General features: G+C 43.7%; 1 protein-coding gene across 1 annotated transcript in view; it reads left to right on the top strand.

Moving 5' to 3' along the window:
• TEP1 (telomerase associated protein 1) overlaps positions 1-8740 on the top strand; it is a 132456-nt gene extending 123716 nt beyond the window's left edge. Inside the window, exons 49-54 of the mRNA XM_073631315.1 lie at positions 245-363; positions 3151-3283; positions 3366-3468; positions 5909-5994; positions 6776-6880; positions 8515-8740. Coding sequence (XP_073487416.1) covers positions 245-363; positions 3151-3283; positions 3366-3468; positions 5909-5994; positions 6776-6880; positions 8515-8658 — 690 coding nt within the window. The 3' untranslated portion in view covers positions 8659-8740. The remainder of the gene's footprint in view (positions 1-244; positions 364-3150; positions 3284-3365; positions 3469-5908; positions 5995-6775; positions 6881-8514) is intronic.
• Positions 8741-17375: the final 8635 nt, after the last annotated feature.

Genomic DNA, 17375 nt, shown 5'->3' on the forward strand with positions numbered 1-17375 from the left:
TCTTACATGGCAAATAAATGCCCGCTCTCTGGGTAAGTATTCAGCATGGTAGTAAATAAGCGAAATATTTGTAACTATTAAAAAAAATAGATTGATCGTTCACTTACAGGCCTGTCATGAAAAAAAAAAAGTACTTAAAACTCCTCCTTACTTGCACCCATTTCCTAATGAGCACTGACTGACTACCTCTACTTAGTACAAGTCATACAAAATAACTAGATTGATGCCTGTGCTTATATTGCAGTGTGGAGAGCTTTGTATTTCCTCAGTTGTATTTACTACACAACGTTCATTCTGCATTATCTCCAATGATCTGACCATTTCTCGTTGGCTCCTGTTTCCTTGTAAAGGTGGTGGCTTAAGGTCAGTAATAATTAACGAAGGTATGAACTATGCATGAGACTTTGAATGGTTTGGAATAGTTTATCATATTCACTACAATATACTGACATTTTAATGCTTTTTTTTGTTTTAGATAGAGTATAGAACAGTTAGAATAAGTGTCAGTGTTTAACACTGTCTGTCTGTGTTCCATTGGGAATATTTCCATTCACTTTCACGGTGACAACCGTGTCATTGTGGTAGGAAGTGGGTAAGTGAGAAAAATTTTCAATGAAGACAAAACCGTAATAAAACGAAGGGTTCTGACCCTCCCAATCGTTCTACTAAAAAAAAAAATAATAATAATAATGTCTCTATAGCCATCATGTTATGTTTTGAGATTTCTGACAACCTTGTCTCCAAGGTTATAACATGAACACCAAGAGCGATTTCTAACCATTCCCTATTCTATCCAAAACTCAATAAAAAGGTTTAGTTGGAGATGCACCTAAATTATTAACAGCTTGGAATATTTTGGAAATGTACTTATTAGGAAGTCAATACAGCATTGCCACAAATATTAATCTAAAAAGTGTCTGTGAATGGGTTTCCCCTCAAATAAAAAATGAATTTACCAAAAAAAGACTGATTTTGTACAGTGAAAGCCAAAGAACATTTATAACACTGAGGGACATTAATGCATGCAGTCGTGCTCTACATTGCACCGTGTTATTACAGTATCCTCCTTTTCTGGCTGACCATTGCAAGTGCTGAGCCACTTCCTGGTTTGTAAATGCCTGCCCGTATTTGTATATTTGTTACAAGTGCTAGATTGTGGGTAGAGTTAAGGACTTGATATATCAGTCCCTATGATTAGTCTGCTCTCTTAATGTTAGGATTGGTGTGGTAAAAAGGGGAAGGGTGGGTATGCCATTGAAGTCATCAGGTGGGCATCTTCTTTCCCCTATGTCTCCAGAGGGCTCAGTGGTGATGCTTGAAATTTTAGGTACACCACTCTCAGCTCCATACCTTTCTGTCTAATCTTGCAGGCCAGTTATTATTGTCTTTCCTTTTAGACTCAATGTATACAGTTTTTTTCTGTTTCATTTGAAAAGGAGTCAATTGATTGTAGTCAGGGATGACCCCTTGCTTCTATCTTCTCAGAAGGCTGGTTGTAGCAATTCAATTCCTGCATCCCACTCCTGCAGGGAGAATCTTGATCTTCCAGCCATTCAGTTATCAGTTCCGAGGAGTTGATCTTTTTTTCTCTTAAAAAAGCTTATGCAACATTATTTTCCCATGGTACTGTCAATTCCACAACATTTGCCAGCTTGGTTGTTGTGGACCATAGGATCATGTTTAGCTGGAGTGTTGTAAATCCATTGTCTGGGTCACCCATTTTCCAGTCCCAAGCAATCTGCAGCATACTTGTATCCTTTGATTAACAAAGCAATCTGTTGTATAATTAGAAAGTGATGTGAACTACTTTTTAAACAGATGCAGTGATCAGATAATGAATATTTAAATGGTTTTCTGAGAGCTTTTTTTTCCCTTTTTTTGGCAAATCTGTTGCAAATCTGTCAGTTTAACATAATGCAATAAAATATCTGGTGCAACACATTTTATCACATTATAACAAGTCTGTCACATTTTTAAGAAAGCTTACCAAACTGCGGCACTTTAATGGACCCAACAGCTGCAACTTTATTGACAAATGTCCCCCTATGTCTTGTGCAATCCTCCACCCAAAGGAGTGGTGTAATGTAATTTGGGCAGCACAGTGGCACTTCTGCCTAAAAGCATTGGGTTGTTGGTTTGAATCCCAATCACGGGACAGCCTGGAGTTTGCATGTTCTCCCTGTGCCTGCGTGGGTTTCTTCCCACACTCCAAAGACATGCTGACAGGTTAATTAGCTACTATCTAAATTGGCCCTAGTATGTGTATGTATGAATGTGGGTTAGGGACCTTAGATTGTAAGCCCCTTGAGGGCAGGGACTGATGTGACTGTACAATATGTGTAAATAAATATGACAGTACCGGTAATAATTTAAAAAATAAATTAATTCTCAGAGATTAACATATCTTTTACAAGATGGTCAGAGCAGGCTTTGTAAAAAATGTTTAACGCCTGGGATTCTCAGTGACATCTAGATTCTGGCCAAAATTCTGATTAAGATGACCTAAAATTGGCACTTTATAATACAAAAATAGAGAAGCACCAACACTTCTATCCACATTCCTTCTATAATGTCACAGCAACCCCCCCCCCACATGCACATGATTTGCCCAATCTGGCTTCCTCATGGGCAAATGTGTGAGGCTCCATGCTGTAATACCATAGCCGTAGTATGGCATTTTCTTTATCAGCCATTTTTTTGGGGTTTTAAAAAAAAAAAAAACATTAGGTCTTAGATGTGCTATACTATTTGGAGCATCTTAGCTTGCCAGACTCTTGTCCTCACCTGCTAGATGTGATGGAAAACCCAGAAGGGAAAGTCACATTTATTGTCACAAAAGTGTGCTGTGACAGCTTCTAATTTCTCACCACAAGACCTTTTGTAAGGGACTTGTTTCCATTGTGTACTGATCTTTTGGTCTGAATGCAGTTTTCTAAGAAAGTGTTTGCTGTAAAGTACTTTACACCTTGTTTCAGCAGTTGGTGCTTTATCAGTGCCAGTGCCATTGGGTTATTGAAATGTATATAGATTGCAGCCATTCATTGGTATAATTATTCATAAATAAAAGAAGCAGCTAAGGCTGCCTCTTCATAGTTTGCTTGTCCCCAAGTTACTGCAAATGCACTTGGAATTCTGTTTCTTCTCCTACAGAGCAAAGAAGGCTTACAGTGTGGAGATTGAGTCCCTGGTGCTGTCTGCAATTCTCACGGCCTCACAAAAGGTGCAGCTTCACACATTGTCAGGGAAAGTGTTCCTCATGGAACCTAAAACTGGATCAATGCAAGTAAGTTGGATGAGCTTATTATAAAGGAGATGAGGCACTATTATGTGCTTTTAACTCAGTAAGGTTTGTTTATTCATTGTAGGATATCCATGTTGTTCATGCCTTGTTGCCAGATCCTAATTTCAAACCTCCAGATCAAGATCTAAATCCTGGTTGTTTTATTACCGCATCACAGAAAGATTTTGGTAAGATAACTGCTTTCAAATAACCAGATTTATATTGTAAAAGAAAAAACAAAATACCTTTGGTACCAGGTGTGCTTTAAAGGAGAAGTCCAGCCTGAGCTTGTTTGGCTGGGCTTCTCCTATGGGTCGTAGCAGTGCAATTAGTTTTGCACTCCTGTGACCCGTTTTCTGCTGATGTCACACAGATCAGTCCAGGCACCGCGTCATCCCGACTCTGGATCCGCCATTTGCCTGGACTGATGACCGTCTCGGCCTCTCAGCGAGCCGCAGAGACGGCTGCTCCCCGCCCCTCCACAGCTCAGCGCTGCAGTGAGCGTAGAGAAGAGCTTCTGATTGACGGGCAGGCGCTCTATGCTCGGGGAGCCTAGAGAACACTGCCATCGGCGATGTTCGATGGCTTGGTTCTCAGTGCAGAGACCCCGCGGGGACAGATGCAGCATCGGTCCGACGCTGCATCCACCTAGGTAAGTGATTATGGGGAAAAAAAATTTCCATGCGTCTCTTTTAAGGCATGCTTCCTAATGAGTGTAGCTTTACTGATCCGATACTTACCTCTGTCTCCATTTCAGTCATCCTCACTATGTGGCCCTGTCCAAAACCACGCAACCTTTTTTCTTAAATGTTCCCTGTATGGTCCTCTTCATTCTTTGCATGCAAGTTGTCATTCCTATGAAGAGCTGTACTCCCACTGGCCTTTAGCGATTTATATGGAGTAGGGTTTTCCAGTAGGAATGAATGGGGCCAAGGCATACATGCGTAGGACAAGGAGGACCCAGCAGGGGCACTTATGCAAGAAAAACCTGTGTGGCTTGTGTGGTAGCTGAGCCTTGGACCAGGTGGGCTACGTTGTGGGGGGTGAGGTATGCCTTGATGGACAAAGGGTACTGTCCTTTAAAGGGCCTTTTATCACATTACTTCATTCAGAACTTGGATAGGTGGGGATGCTGCAGTGAATAGGCAGTGAGTGGACATGGCTGGATAAGTGTACAAGCCTGGTAGATACTATTTGCAGACACCATTATTTTGTCCTGAATAGGCAGTGTCGCTTTAAAAGAAAGTGTGGGCAAAGCAAGTAAAACACTGCGTTTTATGCTCAAAAGCATCAATTTGAGCTGTATTATGTTCAAATGTAAAAGTGTTTGACAGCGACATCCATCTACAACGAGCACTTAAAAGCTACAGTATGTTAGGCTGTGTTGATTGTTAGTGTCAAGTTAAGAGCACAGTCTAAATATTAGAGGGCAGGATAAGTAGAAAGTGTAAAATGGTAGAGATAGGTGTTAGATAAGAGCTTGAGGTTTGAATGCTAGCAGTATAATCTTTTTTCAAGCACTGAAAGTCCCATAACAAAATGTAAAACAAAACAAACTCCTGGTGCCATAAACATGCCATAAACATATGTACTAGTCATTAGTTAAAAGACACAAGTCCATCTAGTTTAACCTATAGAAAAGAAATATAAAATACACACAAATGGAAAACCTTCATATACACAATCCCACAATCCTATACCCACAGTTGATTCAGAGAGAGAGGCGAAAAAAAACTCCAATAAAGCATAATCCAATTTTCTCCATTTCTTCCTGATTCCCCAGGGGGCAATCGGATATTACCTGGATCAACTACCCCTAATGTTAATACCACGTTAAAAGAAGTATTGGATTTTTTTTTTTTTTTCAATCATACTTACCTCGGATCGATGCTGCATCTGTCCCCCATTTGGTTGTAAGGCTGAGAACTGAGCGATCAAACACCATTGACAGTCACCACTGCCTGCTCTGTCCCCTCCAGTGCTCACTGGAGTGCTGGGCTGTGGAGGGGGTGGGAATAGCTGTCCCAGCTTCTCAGCAGCTCTCTGAGAGGCTGAGCCAGGTGCCCATCCAGGCTCCTGGGTGGATCCCGAGCTAGGATCAGCTGATTGACATCAGTCGACAATGGCTTTAGCCCTCTGTCAGCTTAAAACAGGTCACAGGAGTGCAGAACTCTGCTGCTCCAGGCTCAGGATCCACCCAAAAGCCTGGACCGGCACACCTGGCCCAGCCTCTTAGCGATTGGCTGAGAAAGCCCCTCCTGCCCCCTCCGCAGCCCAAGGCTCCAGCAGAGCCAGCGGGGAATCGATGTTGCATCCACCTAGGTGAGTATAATTGTTTGTTTTTTTTTAAATCCCAAACTTCTCTTTTAAGTCTATAATCTAGCAGAACATCCCAGCTGTTGTTCTCCTAGTATGTATGATGCAAGCCCCCAGGTGCATAATTTACATTTATCAACATTCAACCTCATTTGCCCAAAAAAGTGCATTCAGATTGGCTTGTAAGTTGAAGACATCAAGTAAGAATGTTATGCCACTGCTTTATGTCATCTGCAAATGCAATCAATTAAACATGGCATTGGCTTTTTTTATAATAGTTTCCAGCTGTTAACATATTTGTATTTTATGAAGGCGTGTCTGACTCTACTGGAGCCTTGTGGCTTCAAAGCCCACGACAGTCAAGCCAAAAATCATCTGGGAAATGGGAGCAAAAACAGGTGAGCATAACATGTCCTATACTCAGCACTATCATTCAAGGGAGGAGGAGGAAGTCACTGACAGTCGATAAGGGGCACTGACACACTGTAAACTTGTCTAAGAGAAATATGGTTGATCCCATTGTTGGCATTCGTACAGTATGAAAATGGTAGATACTTAAGCTGGCCATAGATGGATAAAAAATTTGGCTGGTCCAGCAGGGAATGGAGGAGCTTCGAGCCATGTGTGGCTGTTCCTGCTCACAGATGACGATCTAACATTTGACTTCTGTCGAACGGGAACGTTTGAAAATGTACATTTCATCAGCGCTGGTCAGTGTTTTCCAACAGCGGAGTGGGCTGAATATACAAATTAACAGTTTACACTGAAGGAATCCCCCCCCACTGATCGACAAAAGTTTTCCAACGTTCCCGTTCCACAGACATTGATCTAATCATTAAACAGTGATAACCACATATGGAGCAAAATTCGTCTAGGCCTTGCTTCAACATCAGCACTAGCCAGAAATACTCTACAGGCTTCCCCTTATTCCATATATTCACCTCAGATCCCACATTTCGTTTAGTCAACCCTAAACCTCTAGCCCTCTCTCTTTATTCAGATTACATTCACTGCATAGAATGATGTTTTTTTCTTTCTTCCATGGTTGTGTACATACATTATAAATGTAAACTGTTTTGTATTCTCCTGACATGCAAATAATTTTCATTCATGCGGTATCATCTTCAGTCTGTTGATATTCAGTCTTTTACTGGTATTTTGCATGGTTACTGTTTACAGATCCATTCAGCTTCTATTTCCTGTTTGAACATGACGGATGATTTGGTGATTACGGCATCCACCGATCGCAGTGTCAAGATCTGGAGATGTAACCCCTTCAGACAAGTATGCACTTTTTGTTTTCGAGCCAGCAGTGCAGTGCGCAAAAACAAAACACTAAAATGCACCAAAAAATACCTGTGTGAACACACACACACACGTGCACTAAGATGTTGGACCCCCTCCCTGACCCCCTGGGGTACAAGACTCCTGACAGGGGTTAGGCACACTCAGGTCCACCTAGCCAAAAGGCCTGATGGACCCTGCTCCCCGTCATCATCCAAGACCAATCAACAAGTACTGGGTGGAGGGCTCTTCCAAAGAGACTTCCTCCCCGAGGTAGGGGAGAAAGGAACCTGACGGCCAGGCATCCTCCTGGGTAGGACCAAAGACACACACCCTACATCCCTCAGCCAGACAAGGTAGCACAATTCGAATCAGGAGGCACTAGGTGCCTTGGAACCCTTCACACTGGGAAAATACTCCAGACCTCCAACTTACCCAGTAAACGCTTATTTTCTTTCCCACTGTGACCCCCATCATAACAGCAGAGATACTTTACAGCCAGCCGTCCAACCTGTAAGGCCAGAATGATGGTGGAGCATCCCTACTGAATGCTAAGAACTGATACTACACTTGATCTTAGCCAAAAGGGTGAGTGAAAAAGTAAGTACACCCATGGCCTCAGAAGCTGGTATTGCCCTCGTTAGCAGAAATGGATTGTAGGTGTTTTGTATAATTGTCAAACCTGTCTCCAACATCAACTTATTGACACTTTTGACCACTTCCCTATGCAAAATTCCTTCAGTTGCAATTTGTTTGTGGGTTCATTTCATCTTGCATGATCTGCCAATTTCAAATTCCCCCACAGCCCCTAAATGTGATTTAAAATCGAATGCAGTTTTGAGGGCAGAGCCCTGCATAGCTACACCGATCACAGGGAGAGGGCTCTGATGATGAAAAGCATGTGAACACCAGGGGCACCACAGAAATGAGGCCAGGAGGGAAAAAGAGGATACAAGCAAGTACATTTTCCCAACAGGGAACAAGGCTGCCACCAGGGCACTCATTCCATGCTTTAGTGCCCCCAGGGTGGCTTGAACTTCACCCATCTTAGCATTCCAATGCCATAAAGGCCTTCAGGGACTTGACTCCCCAGCTGGGGATCACTGCCATGGACCAGTATAACACTCTGACAGTTTACAAGGCAGTATATCATTGCACAGAGTCCATTGTTGAACAGTAACATTACAAGACATCCCGCACTATGGGGCCTGGGTTCCATTCCTCTTGAGCTGTAGTCAGATGTGGATAAGGTAATCTAATTCCCAGATGAAAATGTTGAGGAAAACTAGCTGAAAAGAGCAATTTGTGCAGATTGCACAGACATGACCATCACCTATGATGCTAGTGTCCAATCACTGAAGGTTGGAACATACCTGTATCTTTATATTCATTACGATAAGGTTATGTGAGTTTTCTGTATAAACAATCCTTAGAAAATTATCAATTATCTTGAATTTCCAAGCCAGTTGCAATTCTTTGGTTGTTGGAAACATTCAAGGACTGCTGATCATGTACAAAGATTATACCAAGTCCCATTACTGCTGTTATGTTGGATGAAACACCATCTTATCTATAGCTAACATCACTTAAAAGCTGCTTCTGTACATTGTGTTTTTCTTTCTGTATCTTTGCAGGTGGGAATATTCAATTGTGAAGGATCAGTCACCTGCCTGTCCCCTTGTCCTCTGGCTCAGTGTGATACTCCATCAGTGGCATGTCGCTTGGCCTGTGGGGATCAGTATGGAAATGTGTACTTGCTGACTTCTTTGCAAGTTTAGAAACACAATACACCTAGATAATGGTTCTTTACATGTACGATTGAAAAACTTTAAAAATAATAAAAGTCTTCAAGCACTGTTAGTCATGTTTTAAATATTGCAAATGTTGACCAGCCACACACACTATGCTGAACTTTTTTTTTTTAATTAATACTTTATTTAGAGATCAAGGAATTGTACAAAACCACCTGCAAAAACAACAATCGTGTACAAAAAGGAGATAACAGCATGGTTAATACATAATAACCACTAAAAGAATAACATATTCAACTTGAAACCACCTTATATAATTCTGGATGGGCAACCTCTGATTTTGGCAAATTCCATGAACAATTTTATGGTTAAAGATATCACAGTGAGGGAACGGCCTCGGCGACTGGACCTATTAAAAGAAAAGTACAGAAAAAGTTGAAGAAAGATAGATATAGATAGAAGGGGAAACATAGGTAGAAGGGAGAGGAAGAAAAAAAAAAAAACAGGGGGGCTGAGGGGAATAAGATTAGGCAAGCCCTTCTGACCGAATCGCTCCCCAGGATGCTCCAGTGGTTGTGAAGCCAGTAGCGTCTGGTCTCTAGACAAAATATGGAGTCCAGATCTTCCAATATTTGTCTGCTTGCTCCTTCAAAGTCATGGTAATATTTTCTATAATCTGAATGTCTGCTATCCTCGTCTTCCAGTGGGACACTGTAGGGGGGGCTCATACTTTTCCACAGGGCAGTACTACAAGCCCTGGCCGCCATAAGCAAATGTCTCAGTAAAGAGTTCTTAAATTTCTTGTTAGACATAAGGCTAAATTTCAGACTGGGGCATTGTGGGCGTCAGCCGTTTTAACGGCGCTATTTGCCCGCTAGCGGTTTTAACCCCCGCTAGCAGCCGAAAAAAAGGTTAAAATCGCCCGCAAAGCGTCGCTGCCCCATTGTTTTCAATGGGAAGGGGCGCTTTAGGAGCGGTAAATACACCGCTCCCATAGCGCTGCAAAGATGCAGCTTGCAGGACTTTTTTTCCCGTCCTGCAAGCGCACCACTCCAGTGTGAAAGCCCTCGGGTTTTCACACTGGAGACACAGGAGAGGCGCTATTTTTAGCGGCGTAGCGCCTGTAAAGCGACTCAGTGTGAAAGTAGCCTAAAGGTTTCATTCAATAGGTAAGCCGCTGGGTTTCTCCCAAGTGAAACTCCGGTCAGCGTCTTAATTGTAGATTCCACAGCAGTCCAAAAACTGTTTAATTTTGGGCTTTCCCAAAAAATATGTAGAAAGGTCCCCACAGAGCCAACATGTGTTCGGGACCTGCGGATATATTCTAGTAGTTACCTCAGTGCTTATATATGCTCCCACGTCCTGAGCAAACCCCCGCGCCCCCCCCCCCCCCCCCAAAAGCACTTACGTCCCATATCCCCCAGACCCACAGTACTGTGAAGGGACAGCGAATAAGCTAAGACATTATGGGGAAGTTCCCGTCTCAGGGGGTAAGCGAAGTGTCTCTGGGTTTGCAAATCGAACAAAGTTCTACAGTCGGCAGACTGACCAAAGTTATATTCATAAGGTATAGGCGCCTCTCTGACGGGCCAGTGGCAGGGAGCCCTCAACCCTGAGGAAAAGGAAAAAAATAAAAGTTTTTAGGCCCCAGGTAGAAAGAAAAAAAAAAGGGGGTAGTAACTCAGGTCATACTTTACGTGATGTAGCTCCCAGATATAGGTAAACAATCTGGAAATAGACCAGGCTAAGCTTTATGGTCATCTGTGTTCTCCTGGACCAACTGTGAGCGAGGGCACCGGGATCTTAATCTGCGTGCCCGCTGTGGCAGTGGAACTCCCTGGTCATCCCCAGGTCTCGACAGGGCAGTCCAGCTGGCTCCTCAGTGGCCTGGCAATTTAGAAACAAAAAAGCTGTGGCAACTAAGAGGGGTTAAACAGGGAAAAGTGCCTGTTGTCCTTTTTAACCAGAACAGAGAGTGGGTATCTCCAGGTGTAGGTACCTCCTGATGATCGGATAAGCTCCAAGACCAGTCTCAGCAATACAGCGTGTGGTGACATAGATCCGGGAAGAGATGGATCTGGGCCCCATCAAAATCGAGTGGGCTTTTCTACCAAGCTGCCCGCATGATGGCATCCTTAACCAGGAAATGTGCACTCGGCATAATACATCACGTGGGGCTTCTTGGTAGGCAGCTCTAGATGCTGGGACGTGGTGGAACCGGTCTATTTGCATCACTGATGATGGTGGGTCCCAGAGAAGTTGGTTAAATATAGCTCTAACCGATACGTGGAGATCAGCTTCCATAGCTTCAGGGATACCTTTCAGCCCGATGTTATTGCGCCTACTAAGATTCTCCGCATCCTCCTTCTGCAATTGCATGATAGTAAAGCATTGCTGATGAGCACTGACCTGAGTCTCAAGTGTGTCTGTGTGAATTGCATTGACAGTTTGTTGCTCCTCTAGGGACTGTAATCGCAAGTCTGCAGCCTGTGCATTCAACTTGAGGTCCTCTATATCCTCTCTCAGGGCTCCTCTCTATTGCCCCAGCATATGCTGTATATCCGCCTTCGTGGGCCTGAGGTCTGCATCTTCAGAGCTGATCGACCCCGCCGGGCTGTGCGAGTCTCTGGATAGGGGTGTTGGGCTTAGCGGCAGCATCGCTGGAGTGGGTATAGGAGAAAGTGAGCGGCTGTCAGATCTCACGGCCGCCACCAGGGCTTTGTGGTGTTTGGCCAGGGATCTGGCTAGGCCCTGCGGCCTCTGTCGGGTAGGTGTCATCTTGGATCCGACTGCGGGTGAGTCTCCAGTCTTCACTGCTAGGAACCAGGTGATGTAAGGATGGCCGGGGACGCTCTGCGATCTAGAGCCTTTGCCCTTCTTAGACATAGAACAATCAGGTCCATGGGTGGGATATAAGTAGCTGAAATTCTCTCCGTTCGCACAGAGCTCAGTCTCTCTGCTTCCACACGCCGCCATGGTCAAGCCATGCCCCTGTGCTGAACTTTTGACCAGTAGCTAAAATGTTAATACAGACTTACCTGACAAAGAATTTGTATTTCTGTTCAGCCAATCTTGTGATCCAGGCACCACTGCTGGACACCAAAGCTAGAATCTGTGCTCCCAGCACTGCTTTGTCTGAAACTGGCTTTACCATGCAACCGTACAATGATGAAGGACCAGCAGCATACTGATGAGGGAATTCCTTCTGCTCTCTCCCCCTGGCAGGAAACTTCAACTGATAGACAACACTGTGCAATGCTTAAAAGCTTGCCTGGCCTACAGTACTGCCCTCCACACCCCTAGTGTGAATGCTGCTGCTCATGATATCAGGTGAGTGTAGGACTTTTACCTAAAAATTGGACTTTTACTAAATGTGTAAAAATACATTTAGTGATGTTTTAAAGGATCTATTACTAAATGGTGTTTGTTTGCTTGGAGTTCAATTTTAGATTGATGAAATGGGCTGTTTTTGTGATTTATATAGTAAGTACCTGCTGTGAACCATTAGCACTGAAGCAGTGTGGTAGAAATAGAAAAAAATATGCCTTTCTTTCTTGTCCATTGAGAGACACAGGAATTCACCTTTGGGCTGTCTTGCCACCAGCCCAGGATTACCCCTCCTACTATCAGAATGCCTTAGTGTTAGGCTAGTGTCCAAGGAGGATAAACTTTCATTCCATACAAGAACTAGGAAAAGTCTCCTTGCTGCTGGCTCCTGCATAGAGCCATGTGGAACTTTTTTTTTTTTTTTTTTTGAAAAGAACATGTTTATTGTTGACAGAAAACATCATACAAAAAAAATAGAAGCATGTCATGTCATCAGCATCAGTGGTTACAGCATTACAGGTATTCCAGCTTGCTATTTCCATCATAATTTACATCGGGCTAGGGAGGTATTGGTACGTACATAATTGGACATTGTAGCTAGGTTAACCATTTACATTGTATCGTTCATATCGAGCTGGGCATTACCCCAAAATACCTATCTAGGGTGAGGAGAGTCGTATCCTCTATAGTCTTGTAGGTATATCTTAATGATCATGTAGTACAGGTATTATCGTTGGTTAGCCATACGCTCCATATTTTATGGTACTTTTTGGGACAACCCCTGTGTATGTAGAGTATTTTTTTATATGGCAGGGACGCATTTACCTCTCTCAACCAGTCTTGGACAGAAGGAGAAGTGGTTCTCAACCAATGTTTGGCAATTAGTTTCCTAGCAGTGAAGAGTGTTTCACTGAGGAGTGTATCTAGAGGTCTGGACAAGGCGTCTGGAAGTAGGCCCAGTAAACACGGTCTGGGGTCCAGTTGTAGTGGTGAACCCATATGATCATGGAGGAATTTTATGATCTGCGTCCAGTATTCAGTTATTGCTGGGCATGCCCAGATCAAGTGAAAAAAGGAGCATGGAGTGCCTAGGCATCTTGGGCAATTTAGATTCTGGCTTGAAGAGAATTTGGCTATTCTGGCAGGTGTGAGATACGACTTATGAATGATGTACAGTTGGGTCAGGCGTTCGGGTAATTTAGGTGAGGTTTTCCGTACATTTTCCAGTATAGTTTCCCAGTCAGAATTGTCAATTTGGCCAAGGTCTGTCTCCCATTTGAATTTTGCTATGTCTACTATCCTGGCCGTGGTGCTATTACGTAGTGCGGTGTATAGGTTAGATATAAGTTTTTCTGATGAGGAACCTGTGATGATATCCACTAGTGGGAGCGTTTGTGGATTGGGAAATCCGTTTGTGAATTGCGCCTGAAGCGCGTGTTTTAATTGCAAATAGCTAAATTGCATGGTAGAGGGAAGGTCAAACTCTTCACAGAGTGTTTGGAAGTGTCTTACCCCAAATATTGTAATAACCTGGAATAGGAACACTATGCCCCTAGCAGCCCACCTGTTAGCTCCCTGCAGGGTCAGAAGTTCCCTCAGAAGAGGGTTGTGCCATAGGGGTGTGTGTGAGTGAAAAAAATCGGTATTGGACATTTTGATCGCTTTTCGCCAGACATGACAGTGCTGGTGTAGCAAAGGGTGCCGTATTTTATTTGTTCGCCTCCTGCTCTCGTTCCTAAATAGGACTTGTAGTGGGGAGTGCATATCGTCATTTGGTCTTTCACATACCAATGTTTGATATCTGAGTTCGTCAGTCTTGTGAATATGATAAAAATGTGAGAGTTGCGCAGCTATATAATAGGTGTATAAGTCTGGTACGGCCGCTCCGCCTGACGAGGTTGGGTTTTTAATCGTGTTCCAAGCAAGTTTGTGCCTATTAGATCCCCATATGAAGGAGTTGATGATTTGATCCATCTTTTTGAAGATTTCTAGTGGGATTAACACTGGGGAGTTCCAAAATATATACAAAAGTTTTGGTAGGAGTATCATTTTAAATAAATTAATTCTCCCCATTACTCCCAGGGGGAGTCTAGCCCAGGATTGTGTGCGAGATTTTAGGAGGGGGAAGAGTGGTTCGATGTTATTTGCTATAAATTCACTGAGATCTCTTGTAATAATCACGCCCAGATATTTAATTGAGGCCACTCTTTGTAGTGGCAGGGAGGCCGCATGATGGGGGGGGTGAGTGGTCAAGGGGGAGAATCTGTGATTTGGACCAATTCATAGTCAGCCCCGAATGCCTCCCAAAAGCCCCAATAATATCAAGAACCTTTTGGAGAGAAGGGCCAGTGTCCTCCAGATATAGCAGCATATCGTCGGCATATAAACTCAGTTTTTCTGTTAGTTGTCCCTTGGTCAGTCCTCGTACATTTGGGCTTAATCTAAGTGATATGGCCAGGGGTTCCACAGCCAGGGCATAAAGCAGTGGGGACAACGGGCAACCCTGCCTGGTTCCGCGTCCAAGGGGGAAAGGGTCGGATGTGTGCCCATTAACTACCACTCTAGCCATGGGGGAATAGTATAGTAATTTTACCCATTTAATAAACTTGGGCCCGAATCCGAACCCCTTAAGGCATTCCCACAGGTACCCCCATTCCACCGAATCAAAAGCTTTTGCGGCGTCTAACGCCACCACCGCCCTGTCTCCCACATTCTCATGATCAGCTTGAATATTCATGTATAATCGTCGTAAGTTCATGGCTGTATTCATGCCAGGCATGAACCCCGTTTGATCCGAATTTATTAAGGAGAGAATACTTTGGTTAAGACGCATGGACAAAATTTTGGCTAGTATTTTAATGTCAGCTTGTAGGAGCGAGATTGGGCGGTAGGATTCTAGGTGGTGGGGGTCCTTGCCAGGTTTGGGGATCACTATGATCACTGCTTGGCGAAGGGAATCAGGCAGGGTCTCGGTTTCAAATATATGGTTAAACAGCAGTAATAACTCGGGTATAAGGATTTCTGAGTAGGCCGCATAGAAGTCGAGTGGCAACCCATCGCCCCCAGGGGCTTTTGCTGGTGCCAGGGATGCTATGGCGAGTGCTATTTCATCCAAGTTAAGGGGGGCTTCTAGCTCAGTGACCTGAGATTCTGACAATTGGGGAAAGGGGATGTCTTTAAGAAAGGTCTGGGTCTCTTGTGTGGTGACTTGCACTTTTGAGGAGTATAGGTCCATAAAGTATGTTTGAAAGGCTTTTGCCACTGTTGGAGGGTCTGAGTATGTGACAGAGTCTGGCCCGAGAAGTGTAATCACCACTGGTGGACTCATATCTTGACGAGCAAGGTGTGCTAATAATTTGCCCGCGTGTTCACCTTGTTCAAAAATACGTTGCTTCACAAAAAAAAGTTTTTGTTTAGCTTTTTCAAAGTGTAACTGGTCAACAAGGCGGGTTTGAAGCTTGAGTGCGGACGCCCTTTTCTGTGAGGGATCATTTTGGAACTCCCTAGTGATCAAGTCCAGTTTGTCAGAGGCCTGGCATAAGATGGCTTTGGAGGAGGTTTTGGCTCTGTTTATCCGGGAAGATAACATAGCCATGTGGAACTTTAGGCTCGGTTTCCACTAATGCGACTTGGGACTGCAAAGTCTCATGACAAGTCGTACCTCATGATTTCTAAGTACCATTCATATCTGTGTGACTTCCAAGTAGTCCCTGCACTACTTTGGTCCCACTTCTATGCGACTTGAGGTCCATAGACCTCAAGAATACACAGGTGTTGCTTCAAGTCGCATCAAAATCGAGGCAAAAATCACTGCATAATCACAAGACTTTCAGGTCGCAATAGTGGAAACCTAGGCTTAATCTTCAACTCGTTTCCGTGGACTTCCTACAGTGACTTTGGTGACCTCTGGCCATCTAACCTTTACCTGCTACCAGCTTTGTGGATTTAATGAGTTGCTAAAGTCTTGCCTTCTAACCTATATGGTGCCTTACCACTACAGTCACATCATGTCTAATTATAGACTGAGTGCCCACTAGCCCATATTCTAACAGTGTGCCCACTGTCTGTCTAGAATTGTGTTATCCACCTTGTCACTGGATCATTTTTTTTAACTCCATTGGGTGTGGTTGTTTCCTCTGCCCTTTTTAGTGGAGTTTTTTTTTTTTTTTTTTTAACCACAGTTACAGGACTTTTTGGTTTAAATTGCCCAGTTATTTTATGACCCTGAATTCACAGGCCACAACACCATTCCTGCATCCACAGCTGCAGATTCTTTATCTGGGTTGCCCACAGCTTTAAAGGCTACCGAGCCATTGGTTGCAGAGCCTGATTCTGAGTCTTTTCAGTCCTTAACTGATGAGCTGAGTCGCAATCTACTGTTATTACTCAATTAAAGGAGACCATTTCAGCTCTTATTGATACAGAAGTCTAACCAACCATACATATAAATCACACATGAAAATAGTTTTGTCTCTTTCATATACCATGGTCACATGACATCTCTTACTTGCTCCCTACCTCACTGTACGATTTGAGGAAGGAGAGAGCATGTCAAGTGTAGTGTGTTTTCGTGTGCCTGCACAGAGATGACTGGCTAGCAGGGAATCTCCATCAATCATCCCTTGCTAGGGCCACCTGCAAGCAGACACAAAGGTGATGTGGGGCAGGAGGACATATCATTCAATGTGCTGGAGCCACCCATCGAGTGATGGAGTCATGTAAGGACTCCTACAGGGGGGGGGAAAAAAAAAAAAAAAAGGAGGGATGTGAGAATCTTGTGGAGCATGTGCACTGAAACTGGCAACGCAGCATACATAGGACTGGGTGCTATTGCAATTTGCCACGAACCATAAGTAAGTCAACATAAATGGCAGAATCAACTATTTACTAATCCAGACACTCTGGATTAGGGTTGCACGGATACCCGTTTTTCACCAGGGAGTACAAGTACGGATACTTTCGGTCAAGCACTCGCAGATACCAAGTACTGATACCTTTGCAATGCGATTTGAGCTCATACAAAATGAATCGGCTCAAATCGGACTGCAGAGAATGGCATGCAATTTGAACAGAAATGCGGTGTGCTTTCCTGCACCACTCCTTTGTGAACCCAGGCTGAAGCCACTATTACAAGCCTACAAATTCTGGATGAACCCTCTACACACTTCTATATTCTCTTTCCAGCAAACTATGCAATGAAAAACTGATTTTTGGTTCACACATATTGCAATACATGTTTAAGCTATCCAACTTCCTCAAATTCATGCTTTTTATGGCCAGTCCTATTCTGCTCTGTCACTGCAAATGTTAAAGTGGACACAATGGAGGAGATTTGCTAAAACTGGAGCACTCAGACTCTGGTGTAGCTGTGCATGGTAGCCAATCAGCTTCTAACTTCAGCTTGTTCAATTAAGCTT

This window comes from Aquarana catesbeiana, linkage group LG01 (genome assembly GCF_042186555.1).
Source record: "Aquarana catesbeiana isolate 2022-GZ linkage group LG01, ASM4218655v1, whole genome shotgun sequence".
In the NCBI taxonomy this organism is placed as follows: domain Eukaryota; kingdom Metazoa; phylum Chordata; class Amphibia; order Anura; family Ranidae; genus Aquarana; species Aquarana catesbeiana.